The following is a 17,743-nucleotide window of genomic DNA, read 5'->3' as shown; positions in this document are numbered from 1 at the left end:
TTGTCCATTGGTTTAAAACACAGTGGAAAATTGCCTTTGGCATCATGATCGCCAGCTACCACAACCATAAAAACACAGCAGTAAAGGTCACAACACTAAAAACACACAACAAGTCCATAAATACATCAATAAATAAATAAATAATCCACTACAATCCCACTAAGCACAAAGGTTATCTGAGACACAGCTCATAGTTCATTCAAGATTGTTTGGTTTAAAATGTTCAGGAACTCTGAGCCTCCTTCCTGATGGCAACAAAGCAAACGTAGGATTGAGAGGGTGTGTGGTGTTGCTGTAGATCAGCACAGCTTTTTTTGTTAATGAATGTTTATATATTTCATGAAGCTGCATCTGCTTGTCCCCTATTATTTTACTGGCTTGGTTAACTACCTGGGTCAGCTTGTTCCTGTGTCTAACGGAGAGGTTCCCAAATAAATAACTGGTCAATAGTTTTACTTAAGGCTGATAGTGGACCACCTTAGGATTGCACTCAGGTAACAAGAGCCATTTCTGATGCATCATTATTAGAAAAAAAAAGCCTTTTAAGATCTCATAAATGGGGTTATTTGTACTAAATTTAGATTAGAATTATATATATTATTTCAATAGTTTATGGCACAAAGTTTTCACAGCCCGTACCTCTTTCAGACATTTGACCTTCAGCAATTTCGCCCATACACTCATAAAAGCTAGAAAAAGAAATGTGTCACCTCCACCTGTCACATTTAACAAGCATAACATAGGAATAAAATCTCTTAGAGTAAACTATATCTCACAAATTGGATGTCTTTACCAGCATTTCTAGTTCACTTTTAAAAAAGAAATTCACATTTCTAGAACATGTTTAATCATTAACTTGAAAGTTTTAACATGCAAACTCACCACAGCTTTAATGAGAATGGTGTCTGACTGAATATATGTTATTATAAAAATCTTGGACAATTCAGGACAAATTTTCTTCTACAAAATGCCTCACAAATTCAGCCTCTAGCCTCTCTGCCAACCACTACAGGTCTTTATCAAAGCTCACAGTACAAACATTTGACAGCTTGAACATAAACAGCCTAACAGCTAGTTTAAACCTCACAGATAGGGCCAGCAAATGATAAATAACCAAAAAAATGCGCAAATGTTGATATAAAGTGAAAATCAGTAGGTGCTGCTAGTTTAGTAGGTGATTTGGAAAACAGCCAAGGTTTGATTTTAATGTCATGTGATTCAGACTGAAGAAGAAATTCTCCTGATTGGTCATGAAAACAGAGGGACAACAGAAGACTAACCCAGACCTTTGAGTCCGCCTGAGTTCTGCCACTGGATTTCAGTGTTTCTGCTGAAGTTAAAATAATTAGGGATGTCCCGATATTGCATTTTCACTTCCAATACGATACCGATACTGCAGCATTGAGTATTGGCCGATACCGATATTAATCCAATATGATATCAGCATTAAACATGCATACTTTTATAACTTATTATGTAGTATGTCTGTCATGTTAGAAAAGGCTTGATTAAATGATATTATTCAAACAAAGAACAGTAGTCAGCAACAGTAGGTATGAGGGAAAACTGACCCATTTATTATTAACCAATGGGTAACAGAAACTGCTTATATCTGAGATTTTAGATGCATTCCGATACGATACCGATATTTGTTTTTTTGCTGATATCGGACCGATATCCGATATCAATATCGGACTGGGACACCTCCAAAAATAATCACTCATTTGTGACAAACAGACAAAGGGATATGAACTCAAAACCTGTAATGTTCTGACTCTTTCTTCAGGTGTGTGTGTTGTACTTCGCTAAGAGTGCTGAGCTGACCGGGGTCAAGGAGGAGGCTGCTGTTGCCGTGCCAACAACAATTAGCAGCCAGGACCTCTGGGGACTGCTGTTACAGAGACACCCAAGGTACATCACTAACAATGTATTATTATTATTATTATTATTATTATTATTATTATTATTATTATTGTTATTATTATTATTATTATTATTATTATTATTATTATTATTATTATTATTATTGTTATTACTATTATTATTATTATTATCATTATTGTTATTACCATATTATCACTGACATTACTGTGATGTTTTTACTATGCATGTGCGATGGCTTCACTGTGTGTTTGTGTGTTTGCTTACAGGTTGTCCCTCCTACAGGATCAGGTGGTCCTGGCAGTGCGTCAGCAGTACGTTTCCATCGGGGACGAGGCGGTGACGCTGGGGGACGGAGACGAGGTGGCTGTGGTGCCGCCGCTAAGCGGAGGATAAAGTGAAGGTGAGAGATCCCATGATCACATGGAGGACAGGTGAGGAGCTCCACTGAGAACAATAGAAACTCAACGTGAGGTCACATGATGTCCTATTGTGAGGTTTTTCTACTTAGTGGATGAGCGTATTGCACACTGCAGTCCTGGATCAGGACTTGATTATTCTCTGCGGGGTTTTTCTTTCAGAAATGACTGAAGGAGAGGAGCAGAAGGACATCTTCAAGCTGAGCCATGATTGGCTGTCTGTACAGGAAGTGGTGGATGTGGTCAGCAGCCCAGCGTGTGGTGCAGTTTCACTGTTTATAGGTTCACTGAATTTATCTCAACAGAAAGTCAAACAAATTCACACACACAGAGCTGAGATTGTGTGTTCACATCGTGTGTGTGTTTGTGTGTGTGTGTGTGAAGGAACGACCCGTCAAGACCAGGTGAATGGCAGGAAGGTGATTGGTCTGGAGTATGAGGCATATGAGCTCATGGCCCAATCAGAGTTCAGGAAGCTGTGTGGTGACATCAGAGCGCGATGGCCGAGTGTGATGCACATCTGTGTCTTCCACCGCCTAGGGTAAGTGCACCACGCTGTGAACATCTGAGTCTCATACAGAAAATGACCCCTCCCCCTCTGTGACTCCTCCCTTCTGTATGACCTTTCACAATCCTGACTCTGTCCTCTTAATGACCCATCTCCTAATTGATACTCCTCCTTCAGGTGGGTGGAGGTGGGCCAGGCCAGTGTTGTCATGGCAATTTCGTCTCCTCACCGCCACGACGGCCAACAGGCCATCCAGCACGCCATCAGCCAGCTGAAGGCGAACATCCCCATCTGGAAGAAGGTCAGATTACTGTGACTGATTTCTGATCACACTGACCAATCACTGATGACTGACCTGATCAAACCACTGATCTCTGATGGTTCAATCACACTGATGACTGAGAACACATCAGCGTAGAATGATTATGTGTCATGTTATGAATCATGTGACTGTGATTGACAGGAGGTGTATGACGACCAGGACTCAAGCTGGAAGCAGAACGTGGAGTGTTCGTGGTCGGCTCAGAATGAACGTCCTGCGTTGTCAGAGAACACCTGAAAGAGTGTGTATGATCAGAAGGTTGAAGGTTATTAATAAACACTGACTGATAAAGTTTTATGGTGTGTGTGTTTGGAGTGTCTAATGATCAGTTTGATGCTCTCAGGGGTTTGATCTCATGCTGATGACCTGAGCTTAGTTTTCTGTCAGTCTGAGGGAAATTAGGATCTGAGTCAGACTTTGTCTCTTAAAAAAATAACTCTGTTATTTCTCATTTATTACCTTTAGCCTCACAGAGTCCTGGTGTCTGTGACACACCAACTTCAGTCTGATTGCGCTCTGTAAAAAGTGATCAACATGCATATTTAAATTAGGCTGTCAGGTCCACTTAAAACAAGCTGTCTGTGATGGGATGGAAAAACTTCCTCAGATTAAACACTCCTCTACCTCTGACCCACCTGGGGGTGGGGCTTGACAGATAAATTTCCTGAATGTCCGGTTCAGCTCTGAGTTTTATTTCCTGAACCACAGGTTTTTTTTAATCCCATTAAAGGTTTCATAGAGTCCACATCAATTCTTGTTTTTTTATATTAGTGTATAGTTTCATGATAATACACAGTGGTGTGTGGGACAACACTGAATGTATACTTTGCGTGTGATCACACCAGCTCAGAACAGGCAGGAACAAAACATTGAATGAAACTCATCATAACCAGCTCGCCTGCTCTGTCACACACACACACACACACACACACACACACACACACACACACACACACACACACACACACACACACACACACACACACACACACACACACACACACATCTCCTCTTGCTGCACTCTTACACCCTCACAGCCTTCTAGATGCCTTTAGACTGACGCAAGTGAACAATGCAAGCAGAGGAAGGAATGATGAAACTCTGGAGTTTTTGAGACCCACCGGATGCTCGTGTGCTTTTCTCCTAACATGTTTCCTCCTCATGGCTGTTGGCAGACATACCTCGACAATTTCTGTACTAATATGTGGATCAACCGATGAGAAAACAGTTCAACACAAGACACACCCAGGGCCGCCCCCTCATTTGAATAACATTTCCTTCTATATTTCAAACTGACAGTGTCTGCAACATAAAATAAACTTGGGTGCAGGGTATTTACTTATTTATTAATATCATATCTAATTCCACATTTATGTATTTATTGTTACTTTATTTACAGTTTACTTCTGTGTATAATTTTTTTCCCCCCTTTTAATTACTTTTAATTTTGGCAGTTTTGGTCCTCCAAAGTTTTCTACAGTCCACGCTCAACACAGACTTTTTGATATAGAGCTCTTATTTTGAAGAAAAGCGGAAGTATCGCAGTTGTTGCTACCCATCGCTCGTGCCTGGCCTCCCCCCTGTTTGGTCAGCTGACCATTGGTCGGTCTGGTGACTGTCAAACCCCCAGAACCCGCACCGTGACCCAGACACCAGCACCAGCAGGCCGAGGCCGGTAATTGTGTTCCTGGCACCAGAGCTCCAGAACCGGCCTGGATCCTTCAGTCCCGCGCGGTCTATAGGTGGATCTCAGTCCTGAACACAAGCCGAGCTCGGTGCACCGAGAGTCGGATCATCTTCTCCGGTTGGTCGCTCTCAGAGGCCGATCTGCTGGTCTAATCTACCTCGAGCCTGTTCGACCCCCCGGCGGCCTGCAGCCCCGGCCCAGCCCCTGAGCGTGATGTCCGTGCTGGAGCTGGCCCTGCAGGGCCTGGCAGTGTTCGGCTTTCTGCTGTTTTTCGTTCTGTGGCTCATGCACTTCATGTCCATCATCTATGTGTAAGTCAGTCAACTGCTAACTGCTAACAGCTAACGGTTAGCAAAGCGACGCGTCCGTTTCTATCTTTCTCTGTGGTTTGCACACGGTTCTGATTTTAAAAGGGTTCGGAACAAACATAGGCGGCCCTGGGTTTTTGAGTGGGGTGCTGGGGGTGTGATGAGGATGAGATCTATAGGTCTGAACGGTTCCGTGTTGGGCGTTTTCCTGGTTAGCCGGTTAGCTCCGCGTGCTAGCTGCCGCTGCTCACAGTAAGGTCAGAAGAGCTGAGTTCATGAATCTTTAAAAAACCATCTGCGAAGATTTTAAATATTCCCTTTATAAAGAGACGGGTTCATGGTTCTGAGTCTGCTCTCTGATCTTCAGGCTCTAACACGTCCTGCTTCCTCTTGTTCAGGCTGAATTTAACGTGAAAACAGTGGGTTTTATGATGTTTATTTCCTCGGCTCTGACTGATCCTCGGCGTTCACACATGATAAAAACAGTAATTTGATGTTTGTTTGTTTGGGTTTTTTTTGACAGTAATCTTTTAAGACAGCAGCTCTGAATCTTTTCGGAGTCAAACTTTGGACTAAAGTTGAGGGTCCCTCTCGGCTCCTTTTACCAGTTTTTAAGATGATAAACAAAAAGGAAACCTCTTACAATGTCAGTGACCTAAAGGTTTTATGAAAGATAAATAAAGTTGTTCTCATGAAGAGCTTTAAGTATTTTCATAGATGCAACATATATTTTTCGTGCCTTTTGTCAGTATTTGAATGAGGCTTTGAAATCTCTCTTTTGGTGGACTGTAAGCGTTTACAGAGCAGCTTGAGGTTTTTTTTTTCCACTTCCTACTTTCTCCAGGTGTGACTAAAATGCTTTATTAAGCTATTTTTCATTTTCAGAGATCTTGAATCCGAACAGTCAAACATTCAAATAATCCCTGCGTTAGGGTCTGCTCGAGAACTGAGGCTCTGACCTAAACATACTCTTACAGGAATCAGGATTGAGTCGTGTCTTTCTTCCCACACCAAATATTCAGGATTATAAACCTTTATATAAGCGTCTTGGGTCTTTCAGAGATTAAAGGATTGTTTCTGAAAGATCCAGGACCTCTACAGACCCTTAGATTCAAGTTCTGTGAGTCATTCAACATGACATGTTGTGGGCTGAATCAGGGAGACCAGCAGGAGAGCCAGAGCCTCGATTCAATCAGGGATCAGATCTTCAACCATGATCATGGATTCTGTCTCAGCTCTGCTGCCAGTCTTTGCATCTCTCTGTGGGTTGAGCAAACTCATTGCCTCATCCTGTTGGTTATTCAGAGATAACCAGAGCGTTGAAGAGTCAGATGAAAGAGCTGCAGAGTTGTGAGTTTACTATATGTTAAGTCAGTGAAGGTGGGAAAACTGAAGATTTTCCAGTAGCCTTTGCTCTGTTCCTGGCACCCCTCAGGTCTGGAGGATTGACAGATCATATGATAAACAGGCATCATGTTAATGTTTGTGTCAGTATAAATACATTTCCGCAGACATCAGGAGCTGAAAGTGATCATGGCATCATGAAATTGCTCTGCACTGCTCTAGTTATAGTAACAGGACTTGAGCTTGTGTTAAGGCACACCTGGCAGGTAATGATAGTGTGGAGTTTTACCTGTGACTCCTCCTCCTGACCTCTGACACCCGTCTGTTTCAGGCGTCTTTACCTCCACAAGAAGAGGTCAGAGGTCAAGCAGCCGTTTGGACAGCTGGTTGGAGTTTCTTTGCTGAAGCCTCTGAAGGGTGTCGACCCCAACCTGATCTCCAACCTGGAGACCTTCTTCACCTTGGACTACCCCCAGGTGACCCCCATCACCTTTTCTGACTCCTCATTTCCACTGGCTGACCCCATCACCTCCACCTGTCTTACCTTCATCTGTCTGCCCCCTAACCTCCCTCTGTCTTGACTCTTGACCCCTACCTGTCTGACTGAATTTCCTACACCTCTCTTAATTCCTGACCTCAACCTGTCTGTTCCCATCACCTCTACCTGTCTAACCCTCATCTGTCTTTGTGTTGCAGTATGAGATCCTGCTCTGTGTCCAAGATCAGGATGATCCGGCAGTGGACGTTTGTAAAAAGTTGTTGGGGAAATATCCGAATGTGGACGCTCGGTTATTTATCGGTGAGATCAGTGGTTTGTTTCTCCATCAGGGAGTTGACTTGTGTGTTTTATTTTTCTTTTCTAGGTTGTAGAACAAACTGTCGGCTGCTTATTTTTGTTATCAGCTAATATAAATTTTGCTGGTTTTTGGTTCTCAGGGGGCAAGAAGGTTGGAATCAATCCAAAGATCAACAACCTGATGCCGGGCTATGAGGGAGCTAAATATGGCTTGGTGTGGATCTGCGACAGCGGTATCAGAGGTCAGAGCTGTTTCCTGTGACTTCAGCTTTGAACAACCATACCATCTACCATCATGCTCACTCTGTGTGTGTGTGTGTGTGTGTGTGTTTCAGTGAAACCTGACACCCTCACTGATATGACCAATCAGATGACAGAGAAGGTGGGATTAGTCCACGGTTTGCCATTTGTCGCAGATCGCCAAGGCTTTGCAGCAACGCTGGAACAGGTATGGCTAATGAGCTAACCTCATGCTAAGTCTGCTCAGAGGTTCATAAAGGCTAGATACCTATGCTAACATGCTTATGTCTCATTAAACCCGGTTTATTAAATGCTACTTAGCTTTAGCCTGTCTAGCTAATCTGCTCTGTTATAACTGTGAATAAATATCCTGTGCCAACAGGAGGTAGCAGATGGTAATGCTAACGTTAACATGTTTATCAATTTTACTGGTGCTAACAGATGCTAACATGTGTACAGGTGTATTTTGGGACCTCCCACCCTCGCTCCTACATCTCGGCCAACGTGACGGGAATAAAGTGTGTGACAGGGATGTCGTGTCTGATGAGGAAGGACGTGTTGGATCAGGCAGGCGGGCTGGTTGCCTTCGCTCAGTACATCGCAGAGGATTACTTCATGGCGAAAGCTATTGCTGACAGGTTAGTATGTTAGCATTTGCTCCTGCCATCTGTCAGAGTCCTTTTTGAAGGTGTGATGTAAATTTCGCTGCTGTTTTGTCTCCTCAGAGGGTGGAAGTTCTCCATGGCGACACAGGTGGCACTGCAGAACTCGGGGTCATACTCTATTGGCCAGTTTCAGTCTCGAATGATCAGGTGACTTCTCAGCTCTTTCTCTGATTGTTTTTTTTTTAATTCTTTGTATGCGTGTGTGGGTGTGTGTGATGTAATGGTTAGGTATCAAGGTTATTTCCTGTGATATTATCGTTTTTCTAGCTTAAACGTTCAGATGTTGGTGTGTGGTATGAAACCTGAAACTTGATAAGTGTGAGTGCTGTCAAGATGTTTGTGAGGTGAATGTTGGTGGCATGTCTGCTTTTAAAGTGACACCTCTCTAATCCCCAGAAAGAGCTTTGTTTTTTACACTTGTTCACTTTCAAACTTTCTCTCTGCTGTCGTCAGGTGGACAAAGTTGAGGATCAACATGTTGCCGGGTACTGTGCTGGAGCCGGTCTCTGAGTGCTTCCTGGCGAGCCTCATCATTGGCTGGGCTGCTCATTATGTGTTCAGGTAGGCAGCCAATCACAGAGCAGAAGCAGGCAGCTGGTCAGAACACTCTCCGGTACAAACTGTGTGTGTGTGTGTTTGTTTTGCAGGTGGGACATGATGGTTTTCTTCATGTGTCACTGTCTGGCCTGGTTTATATTCGACTACATCCAGCTGACAGGAGTTCAGGTACTGCACAGAGATCCTCTCAGACAACGAGCTCTTACTCTGAGGCTACGGTTGTTGTTTCTCAGTGTGACTTATTGATTTATGACCATACTGATGACCTCACTGATGCTTGATGACCTCATGTTGCAGGGCGGTCCTCTGTGCTTCTCTAAGCTGGACTTTGCCGTGGCTTGGTTCATCAGGGAGTCGATGGCAGTGCAGATCTTCCTCTCGGCTCTTTGGGACCCGACCATCAGCTGGCGGACCGGGCGCTACCGCCTGCGCTGTGGAGGAACTGCTGAGGAGATCATGGACGTTTAGTTACTTTGGTGATCTCTCAACCTCCTTTATTCCTTTTGGTGAGAGGAGGGAGAGGATGAAGAGGAAGAAGAGACTGATGTTTGTTTGTTTTTTTAATAAGGAAAAGTGTGTGTGTGTGTGTGTGTGTGTGTGTGTGTGTGTGTGTGTGTGTGTGTGTGTGTGTGTGTGTGTGTGTGTGTGTGTGTGTGTGTGTGTTTTATGTGTGTGTGTGTGTGTGTGTGTGTGTGTGTGTGTGTGTGTGTGTGTGTGTCACACTATTTATGTTCCTTTTGGTGCTAAATGCCAGAACAAGCAGGAGAATGCATTATAGAAAAAACAAAAAGAAAACAAGAGGAGTGATGCATCAAACTGAATCTGCTGATCTTCGGTCAGACTCTGAAAAAGACACAACCTATCAGCCAATCAGAAGAGAGTTGAGGTTCTCTCTCCTGATTGGCTGTTTGTCCTCTATAGTAATTGTGATGGATAATAGTTTATACAAACCCTTTTAGACAAGAACAAAGTGTTTGAACTTTGGACCATCTGAGTCGTCCGAGTGTCCAAACATTCCCTCAAAGTCTGAAGTGTTTCTGAATGAAACATCAAACTTTCCAAAGAAGGTTTTTCAGCATGTACCTGAAAACTTTCATCCTCATCCTTGAAAGGTTTCTGAAGAGGTCTAACCTCTGGATGGTTGGTTTGTAAATGTGAAACATGTTTTATGATGTGTTTGGATAGTCATTCAAAACTTCATCTGAGGAATTGTCATTTCAAGAAGAGAAAAGACTTATCGTTGTCGTTCTATTTAAAGCTTTTTACAAAAACTCAAATGAAAGTTCAACATTCATCATCCAAATGAAACACATGTTCAGTTTCTGCAGAAAAATGCCAATAATCCTCTGTTCTGATTGGCTGTTCAGTTTGCCCCTCCTCCTAAAAAAAAAAAAAAAAACCTTTGAGCACTGAATGAGTCAGTATTCTGTCCAACATTTCACAGATTCACCAATAACAACAAACAAACACAGGACCAAAAATGAACAGCAAAACACATTTCTTAATGTTTGTTTGAGGAGTCTAAACACTGTACAGAGCGTGAGTGCGTGTGTGTATGTGTGTGTTTGTGTGTGTTTTTTAAAGCTGTGTTGCTCTACTGTTTGCCTCTAGCTGTGCATAGCATAAGGGGGTTTGGTTGATGACATCTATGAGTCGGACGAACCCCTGCGGCTGTCGTCCAATGAGATCATTAGAATTTGTCTTTTTTTTTAAAAGAAAAAAATCATCTGCTGTAGTCTGCGAAGCAACCAATCACAGAGGGTTGTGTCAACACAAGAACATTAAAGTTTTATCTTTCAAACTGGACCATCAGCTGTTTGTTTCCAGGAGCTGCTGGAGTCTGATTGGCTGTGGGGACAGCCAGTGGGTAGGGATGGCAGGAACTGAGGACAGTGATTGGTTGTCAGATGATTTCTTTATTCAGTGATTCATGCTACAACTTCCTGTCTCTCTTTCAAAATAAAGTCAACAAACATTTCTCAACATGCACAGATACAATATTAAAATATTTCAAACAGTAGTAATAATAATAAGATGATGGCGTCAATGATATAAAGTCCCTGCTGCTTCCACAATGCACCACAACAGCTCTACATTCACCAGCAGAAAACCAGCATGTACATTCAGACCCTCAGTGAACAGTAAAAAACAGTTCAGATTGTTTCCTGGAGCTCTGGAAACTGTTTCAATAATTCACAATCAATCTTAAATTATGTAAGGCTGATGTTTTGATGTGTTCATGTTAATTTTATGATGACAGGATGAAAATGCAATGACAATAGTAGGAAAATGTGACCATAAGATGACCATAGTGATGACCATACTGATGATAGTAGATGGGGCTGTATGTGTATGGGCGTGGTTCAATGAAAGGTTGTTAAGCTCTATTTATGGAAGAGTTGATGTTTGGTCCTGATGATTATCAAACTTTGAACACATGAACATTCAAAACTTAAAGATTCATGTTTAAAATGTTCTGTGAGGATAAAAAGCAAACTGACCATTATCCATGAGAACAGGAAGTAATGTCAAAATACAGGAATAAATTGGTCCGGTTAAAAAAAGGCACAAAAACTTTGGCTGTTTGACCCCGCCCCCTCTATAAAGACCTTATGACAAAATGAACTTTTTTTGATTAAAGACTCATAAAATAAATATTAAGACAAAGGTCAAGAATCAGAGAAGAATTGTCATTACCCAGAGGTCAGAAGGCAAACTGGGGAGTGGCAGCTTCCTGCTTGTTTGTGGCATGTTTCCTTTCTGACGCCCAAAAATCAAAACAACTAAAAGGAATCTGAAGATTCAAAGAAAGGAAAAACTAGAAAAACAAAAGTTTTGATCAAAATAGGGAATAAATAACAGTAAGGAAACAAAGATGGACTGATCACAGCTCAGCGTGAATTACACGCAGTGGAGAGGGCGCTACTGATGAACTCAAAGCAGTAAAACAGAAAGAAAGCCTCACAGGTGGATTGATTTTACTAAGAGCTCGGATACACATACAGATAAATACACTCACACAGGTATGTCAGGTGGGCGGGACATCAAGCACATCAAATATTTCAGCTTTTAGAGTATAAATACATTCATTATTTCAAACCCCTTAAAAAGATCAACAGCTGATTGGAACAAACCTTTCACCTGAAAAACAACAAAAACTACCCAAACACCCAAACCAGCAGAACGACTGAAAATAAGGCACAGAAGTTTGAGATTTCAGTAAAAGTATAAAATTAAATTATTAAATGTGATAATAAGAACAATAATAAAAGGAGATAAATCAGTAGCATGAGGTGCCGGTGGGAAAGGCACGTCACTGAATACAAAACTTTCAATCAGTGTTTTTCCCCTAGAGAAGAGATTGTTTTCCACGGTTCATGAAAAGGCAGAAAAAAAAAACAAGCTCAGAGAGTTTGAGACCAAACTTTGATCCATGCCGAGTTTAAATAAAAACTTTTATCATGTACAGAGTTTTAAAAAACGACTCTTATTTTGTAAGTTTCTGTAGTTTACTGTAAAAAGAGGATTTTTCTGCATCAGTTTCTAAACATTTAGACAAAAACAGTTCAACTCAAATTAGCTCTTATTTGGACTTTGTTACCCCCAATGCAGCAGGGCTGCTCAGGAATGTGCTCTGTAACCAGGGTCAGCATGGACACGCCCCCTCTGATGTCAGCGCTGTGATGTCACCGAGTGTGCAGGCACAAAAAGCTTTCGCATTGGTCCAACTGTTCCCAACAAATAGAGGATGGGGTCAGATGGTAGACTGGGGGGAAGAGACTTGGGGTCAGATGGTGGACTTGGAGAAGGAGACTCGGAGGTGTTGGTTGTGATCCAGCTGGTGGTCATGCAAAGCAATCAAAGCCTCGATGGCTTCCTCAACAGACGCCAGCTGCATCAGAGCCATCTTCCTGTCCTTCCTGTGAGGGAGAGGAAGTGACATCAGTGTATGCCGAGACTAGGGATTAAGTCTGAAAAAAAGTCCCTGACCGGGGCTTTAATGTTGAGCAACAAAAAGATCAGAAACTAGAGTCTGTTTGTACTCACTGGAAGAACTTAAAGGCTCTGACCGAGAATCCACTGGAGGAAAACAAGTCCTTTAACTCCTCCTCACTGACTGACGAGCTGCCGACATGAGACAGAAACATGAGACAGAAACTTGATAGAGACATGACGAAAAAACTTTAAATCTAAGTAACATGAAGAAACATAAAAGGACACAGAAACTTTGGAAAGTCACAGGAGAGTATTAAATGATGGAAACAAAAACATGGGCCAGAAACATGAGACAAAGACATGGATCAGGAACATAAGGCAGAGACATGAGACAGAAATACAGGACAGAGAAATGAAGGAGAGAAATTCAAACTCACGGGATGTTGGAGAGGTGCAGCGTTGCTGACGGAGGGAAGATGTTGTTGAAGTTTTTGGATCCAGGTTTTTTGAAGCGGTGGAGGGCAGAGCCTGAGAAGTCACGGGTCAGCACCTGCTCATCTTGCCCTGCCTCCTCACGAGGCAGCTGCACCACGGGGTGTTTGGACAGCATCACTCTGATGACGTTACCATGGAGACGCTGACCGTTCAGGTGACTCATTGCTGTCGAGGCAACATAAAAACTAAATCAAACTCAGCTGCTTGTTGTAGTTTGTTAATGTGATATTTATTTTTTTTTGTACCCTATGTTATTCTCTGTCTGTAATTATCTGTTCATCTGATGTTTGTGGTTACAGATCTTAAGAGAGATGAGGAGGAAGTCCTCACTCTCACATATTCATTTCCTGTAAGATCTTTACTTTTAGAGCTGTTTCATTGACTCCATTCAGATTTTATTTCTCTCCTGTTTTTCAGCTTACTTTGAATCCAAAGAAAAAACAACAACGAAAAAGTCTCTCTGAATAACATTATTAGATTTCAGAATAAAAGCATGAAACCGTGTCAGACCGAGTTGAGCCTGAGTGGCGTCGCTCATCTGGACGAGAGCGCTTTCCTTTTTGTTGAAGAGGATTTTAACTCTCTGAACGTCCCCATAAACACCTGAAAAACACACACAGACACACACACACACACACACACACACACACACACACACACACACACACACACACACTCTATTAAAGATGCTGTGTTTTCTGAGCAGCTAGAGTCTTGAGTTGAAGTCTTAAGTTTCTCACCAAAGAGGATAAACAGGCAGTGAGGAGAGATGCTCTGCAGAGACAAACACACTCATTAGAATCTGCTACAAGTGCAGTGAAGTGCTGTGTGTCTATGTGTATGTGTGTGAGAGACCTCTGACCTCTGGGTTCAGGTTGGACACCAGCAGCACAGAGTGGACAGCAGGTGGTGCCACCTGCAGGGAAACACGAGGAGGAGACACCAACGAGCCAGGGACAGCAGCCATTGACAGACCTGAGAAAAAACTTAATGTGAAACAAACACAAAGCGCTGTATACACACCTAAACCCAAACCCTCACCTGCGTGTGCTGCGTTTACATGTAGTCATTAACCCTTTCATATTATGAAAATGAGCGATAACCCTGGTTGTGCAAAGCCATGTAAACACCAACAACCTTTTTTAAAAAACAGAATATGCTCATATGTTCTGTTTGCAAAGAGTGAGCACAGGAAGTCTGCCATGCTGATGCTGTTTTGTTTGTGGTCCCTGCTGTTGCTATAGGTACAGGAAAAAGAAGCAGAAATGACGTGCATTGCGCCATTATGTTCTCTGTGTATTAAAATGTTGACCGTGCGTCGTGCCTTGATTGGGATATCATGTTAACAGGAATAAGCTCACGCATGTTAACAGGCTGAAGGTTTCAGAAACCCACATTTTGACAGCATGGAAACATAGCCTGTGTGTGTCTGTGTGTCTTACCTTTATGTTTGTGTCTCACCTGTGTGTTGGTGGAACGTTGGGGGGAAAGCTGTGGCCCCGTATGGAGGCAGAGCTACACCTGAAATATAAAGTCATCTTTAGTCACTGAGCAGGTGAGATCCAGAGGGTTAGTTAAATCAACACCAGCAGGTAATGACTTCAGATGTCACCTGTGGAGCTGTCCAATCAGAACTAAGAGCTTTGAAACAGACCCCTGACTCTGGGAGTTGTGTTTGATCAGGGTGAGTTTCTACAGACTGTACATGTGACAGATCCTAAACTTAAACCTGCACCCGATTCAGATCCTGAATCTTTGCAGGGTGTTAGCTTAGCATTTAGCAGGAGCTGTCCTTACCGAATGCTGCGGTGGGGTCCAGCTCTCCAGTAGGGAGGTCAGCACGGGTGAAGTCCCGGCTCTTGTCGTTGTTGTACTTTACATTGAGTGTGCTCAGTTTGGAGAAGTCGATCCTTAGCGTGCAGCAGCCATTATAGATGTTTTGACCGTCCAGAGACTGAAAGAAAGGAGAAAAGAGAGCTGATGCCTAAATGGTTCACAGCTGGGACTGGTGGTTAGGGTCTGAATCTGAGTACTTTGTTTGTCCCATGATCTAAACCTGAGTGTGTATATGTAGGTGTGTGTGTGTGTGAACCTGACTTACAGTCTTTGCATGCTGAGCCTGCACAGTGTCGCTAAACTGCAGCAGAGCCTGAAACTGGTTGTTTCTGGTGAAGGTGATGATTTTTAACACCGAGCCGAACTTACTGAAGATCTGAAACCACACCAGAGAATAAAATGGGACACATCTATGTCAAAACATCTACATCTTTTCTACTAACTCTACATCACACACTCTATACACACAGTACTGTTCTTTGCAACTGCAAACCTGCTGAAGGACCTCCAGAGTCACCGGGTAAAATAAATTCTCGATGATAATTCTCAGGACAGGACTTTGACCAAGGGCTAAGCCACGCCCCTCGCCGCCCGCTGCCATAGTCCCAGGATGCACGGCTGCAGCACTGATGGCTCTCTGTACATTCAAAATCAAACAATATAAAAAAAAATTTGGGATCAAATGTTATCTGAAAATATAAATTAGGATGAGGTGTGAGGGGCAAAAGCTGCATGCTACCTGATTGGTCAGATTGTCGGTCTTGAGCTCACGGTGGTTGGAGAACTGAATGAAGACTGGCTGGTTCCTGACAGTGGGTGGGGCCGAAGTGTAGTAGTTCACCATGGTAACAGCAGCTTCCTCTGAAGTCATTTCTAAAAACGCCTGAGCAGTTTTTTCACACAAAAAGACAAAGACAGAACCAATGATGAAATGCAAGTGAATAGGAAGAGTTATACTATGCTTAAGCAGTTACCTTTTAGAAGTTAGCTTTGAACCTTTACCTGGTTTTTGGACTTCAGTGTTATTAGCTTACTAACTCGGCCAAAAGGAAGTGCCAGAGCAAGCACTTCCTGTTCAGAGACGTCAATAGGCAGCTGACGCAGGTGAAGGACCCGAGATGGGATGCACTGAGTGTGCTCAGAAACACAAAGCCTGTCAGTGCCATCCACTGTAGACAGACGCAGACACAGCTTTAGTACTCAGAAGTGATGTAGACAGATACATTCAAACACTGACAGGAAACAGAGACTCTCACCTGTGGACAGGTGTGACATGCTCATGATCGCAGCGCAGCTGACAGAGGGAGTGGAGTCTGATTCCTGCAGAGAAAAACACAAGACAAACACAACACAAGACAATAAACAAATCATCCCTCCTTTTGTTTTTCTATGGAGCTGAAAGACAGAGATTATGTCATTCATTCATTCTTTTCTTTTTATGGTTAATGAAGTAAATTATTGAATGTTTCTGATCACTTTGTGTAATTTCCCTCAGAGCTGAGCCTCTGCTACACATCTCCTGTTATTTAGAGGATTATGATCTGATCTGCTCAAACATAACTGAGATGTGTCTTGCAGCTCAGGAGAAGTCTTCAGCTCACTGATTTCTGCTCTGACACCTGAAACACGATGACAAATGCTTCATTATTCTTCTACTGACCAATCAGAATGTCTGATTTTAGCTCAGTCCTATCTGAATTTGAATTCTGCTCATTTATAATTAGTCCCTGATTTTAATTGTCACTGTCCTGGCACAGAGGACACTTTCACCTGTTCTGTGACATCATAACCGAGGAGCAAACGTCACAGATTGTTACACTGTGGTGATAAGGTAGCTACAGTTCAGTTACACCGTCTGTTCCCTGATCATTCAGTTATCGCGGGATTTCGGCCAATCAAATGAGCCGCTGAATCGTCACTCTTCGCACGCGACACTTTCAGCCAAAACAAATACCGATACTAGCGCGTGAGGAGAGCGGGAAACAAAGACTTAGAGCATTTATTTGTCATTTAGTGATAATATCTTAGTAAACAATTCATCTTCAACAACAACAACAACAACAACAAACGGGGAGGGGGTTTGCTCGCGCAGGTGCGGTTCAGTCACCAAGGAAACGCGAGGGAGGAAGGGCGGAAACACAGCGGCGGGAATTTTCGGGGAAGATTCGGAATGGTATTCCCGCGCTCACCCGTCCATGGTCCCCGAGAAGAGAAGAGGATGAAAGGGATGAAGAGGAGGGAGAGGGATAGTTGTTTTGGTCCGCGAGCCTCCCGCTCCGCAGCCAGGCAGCAACCACGGAGAACAACGAGCTCACTTCCTGTTTGGTGACGTCACGAGAAAAATATGGAAGCTGGAGCGGACCCGCCTTTTAGAGAGAGAGAGAGAGAATGAGAGGCAGACAGAGAGAAGAGAGAAATAATAATAAGATTAAACAGTGAGAGAAAAAAAAATCTGAAACACTTTGAACCAAAACAGCAAGTTACATATATCCACAGTGTCTCTAAAACAACTATTTATTGATATGTACTTCGTTTTATCTGTTTGAAAAAAAAGAGAAAAAAGAACAAATAATCAAATTGACTTAGAGTAATAAAATCATGAATCCCTCTTTCACAGGAGAAAAAGGCAGGGCCGTGAGACGCGGAAGTAATTTATCATAACATTTCATCCTACATGAAAATATACACTTCAAAGATGATGAATTAAATATCAATCTTTGAAAACAGAAAATTTTTGATCTGCTTTTC

The 17,743-nt window shown here is 42.8% G+C and overlaps 3 protein-coding genes across 3 annotated transcripts; 2 read left to right on the top strand and 1 right to left on the bottom strand.

Moving 5' to 3' along the window:
* Positions 1–2,148: 2,148 nt before the first annotated feature.
* LOC141805582 (molybdopterin synthase catalytic subunit) lies at positions 2,149–3,428 on the top strand. The gene is made up of 5 exons (XM_074690699.1): positions 2,149–2,284; positions 2,463–2,582; positions 2,685–2,841; positions 2,986–3,109; positions 3,272–3,428. The coding sequence occupies exons 2-5, from the start codon at positions 2,465–2,467 to the stop codon at positions 3,365–3,367; spliced, it is 495 nt and encodes a 164-aa protein (XP_074546800.1). The 5' UTR covers positions 2,149–2,284; positions 2,463–2,464; the 3' UTR covers positions 3,368–3,428.
* Positions 3,429–4,693: 1,265 nt separating this feature from the next.
* Positions 4,694–9,388, top strand: ugcg (UDP-glucose ceramide glucosyltransferase). The gene is made up of 10 exons (XM_074689763.1): positions 4,694–5,128; positions 6,801–6,945; positions 7,166–7,268; positions 7,406–7,507; positions 7,601–7,713; positions 7,965–8,143; positions 8,231–8,317; positions 8,624–8,731; positions 8,818–8,896; positions 9,026–9,388. The coding sequence occupies exons 1-10, from the start codon at positions 5,031–5,033 to the stop codon at positions 9,194–9,196; spliced, it is 1,185 nt and encodes a 394-aa protein (XP_074545864.1). The 5' UTR covers positions 4,694–5,030; the 3' UTR covers positions 9,197–9,388.
* A 1,219-nt stretch (positions 9,389–10,607) lies between these two features.
* Positions 10,608–17,339, bottom strand: LOC141805074 (polypyrimidine tract-binding protein 3-like). Its single transcript, XM_074689761.1, has 14 exons — positions 17,185–17,339; positions 16,252–16,315; positions 15,998–16,164; positions 15,735–15,878; positions 15,489–15,632; positions 15,261–15,371; positions 14,957–15,113; positions 14,621–14,680; positions 14,022–14,134; positions 13,900–13,933; positions 13,670–13,762; positions 13,102–13,324; positions 12,776–12,853; positions 10,608–12,648 (listed from the first exon to the last, which is right to left on the bottom strand). Exons 2-14 carry the CDS (start codon positions 16,274–16,276, stop codon positions 12,516–12,518), a joined length of 1,482 nt encoding a protein of 493 aa, XP_074545862.1. The 5' UTR covers positions 16,277–16,315; positions 17,185–17,339; the 3' UTR covers positions 10,608–12,515.
* Between the last annotated feature and the right edge of the window lie 404 nt (positions 17,340–17,743).

This window comes from Halichoeres trimaculatus, unplaced genomic scaffold, assembly GCF_033239565.1.
Source record: "Halichoeres trimaculatus isolate MK-OKI-2021-1 unplaced genomic scaffold, fHalTri1.1 fHalTri1_scaffold_16, whole genome shotgun sequence".
NCBI classification, from domain to species: domain Eukaryota; kingdom Metazoa; phylum Chordata; class Actinopteri; order Labriformes; family Labridae; genus Halichoeres; species Halichoeres trimaculatus.
This window is presented reverse-complemented; position numbering and strand designations above follow the sequence as displayed.

Excerpts from the sequence above, each read along its gene's own strand:
- LOC141805074 (XM_074689761.1), bottom strand. The coding sequence starts at position 16,276 with ATGAGCATGTCACACCTGTCCACAG. Across the intron at positions 15,372-15,488 it reads CTCTGGAGGTCCTTCAGCAG|ATCTTCAGTAAGTTCGGCTC; the intron begins GTTTGCAGTTGC and ends GTGTGGTTTCAG. Across the intron at positions 13,325-13,669 it reads CGCCACTCAGGCTCAACTCG|CAATGAGTCACCTGAACGGT; the intron begins GTCTGACACGGT and ends TTGCCTCGACAG.
- ugcg (XM_074689763.1), top strand. The coding sequence starts at position 5,031 with ATGTCCGTGCTGGAGCTGGCCCTGCAGGGCCTGGCAGTGTTCGGCTTT. Across the intron at positions 5,129-6,800 it reads TTCATGTCCATCATCTATGT|GCGTCTTTACCTCCACAAGA; the intron begins GTAAGTCAGTCA and ends CGTCTGTTTCAG. Across the intron at positions 8,732-8,817 it reads GCTGCTCATTATGTGTTCAG|GTGGGACATGATGGTTTTCT; the intron begins GTAGGCAGCCAA and ends TTTGTTTTGCAG.
- LOC141805582 (XM_074690699.1), top strand. The coding sequence starts at position 2,465 with ATGACTGAAGGAGAGGAGCAGAAGGACATCTTCAAGCTGAGCCATGAT. Across the intron at positions 2,583-2,684 it reads TGCAGTTTCACTGTTTATAG|GAACGACCCGTCAAGACCAG; the intron begins GTTCACTGAATT and ends GTGTGTGTGAAG. Across the intron at positions 3,110-3,271 it reads ACATCCCCATCTGGAAGAAG|GAGGTGTATGACGACCAGGA; the intron begins GTCAGATTACTG and ends TGTGATTGACAG.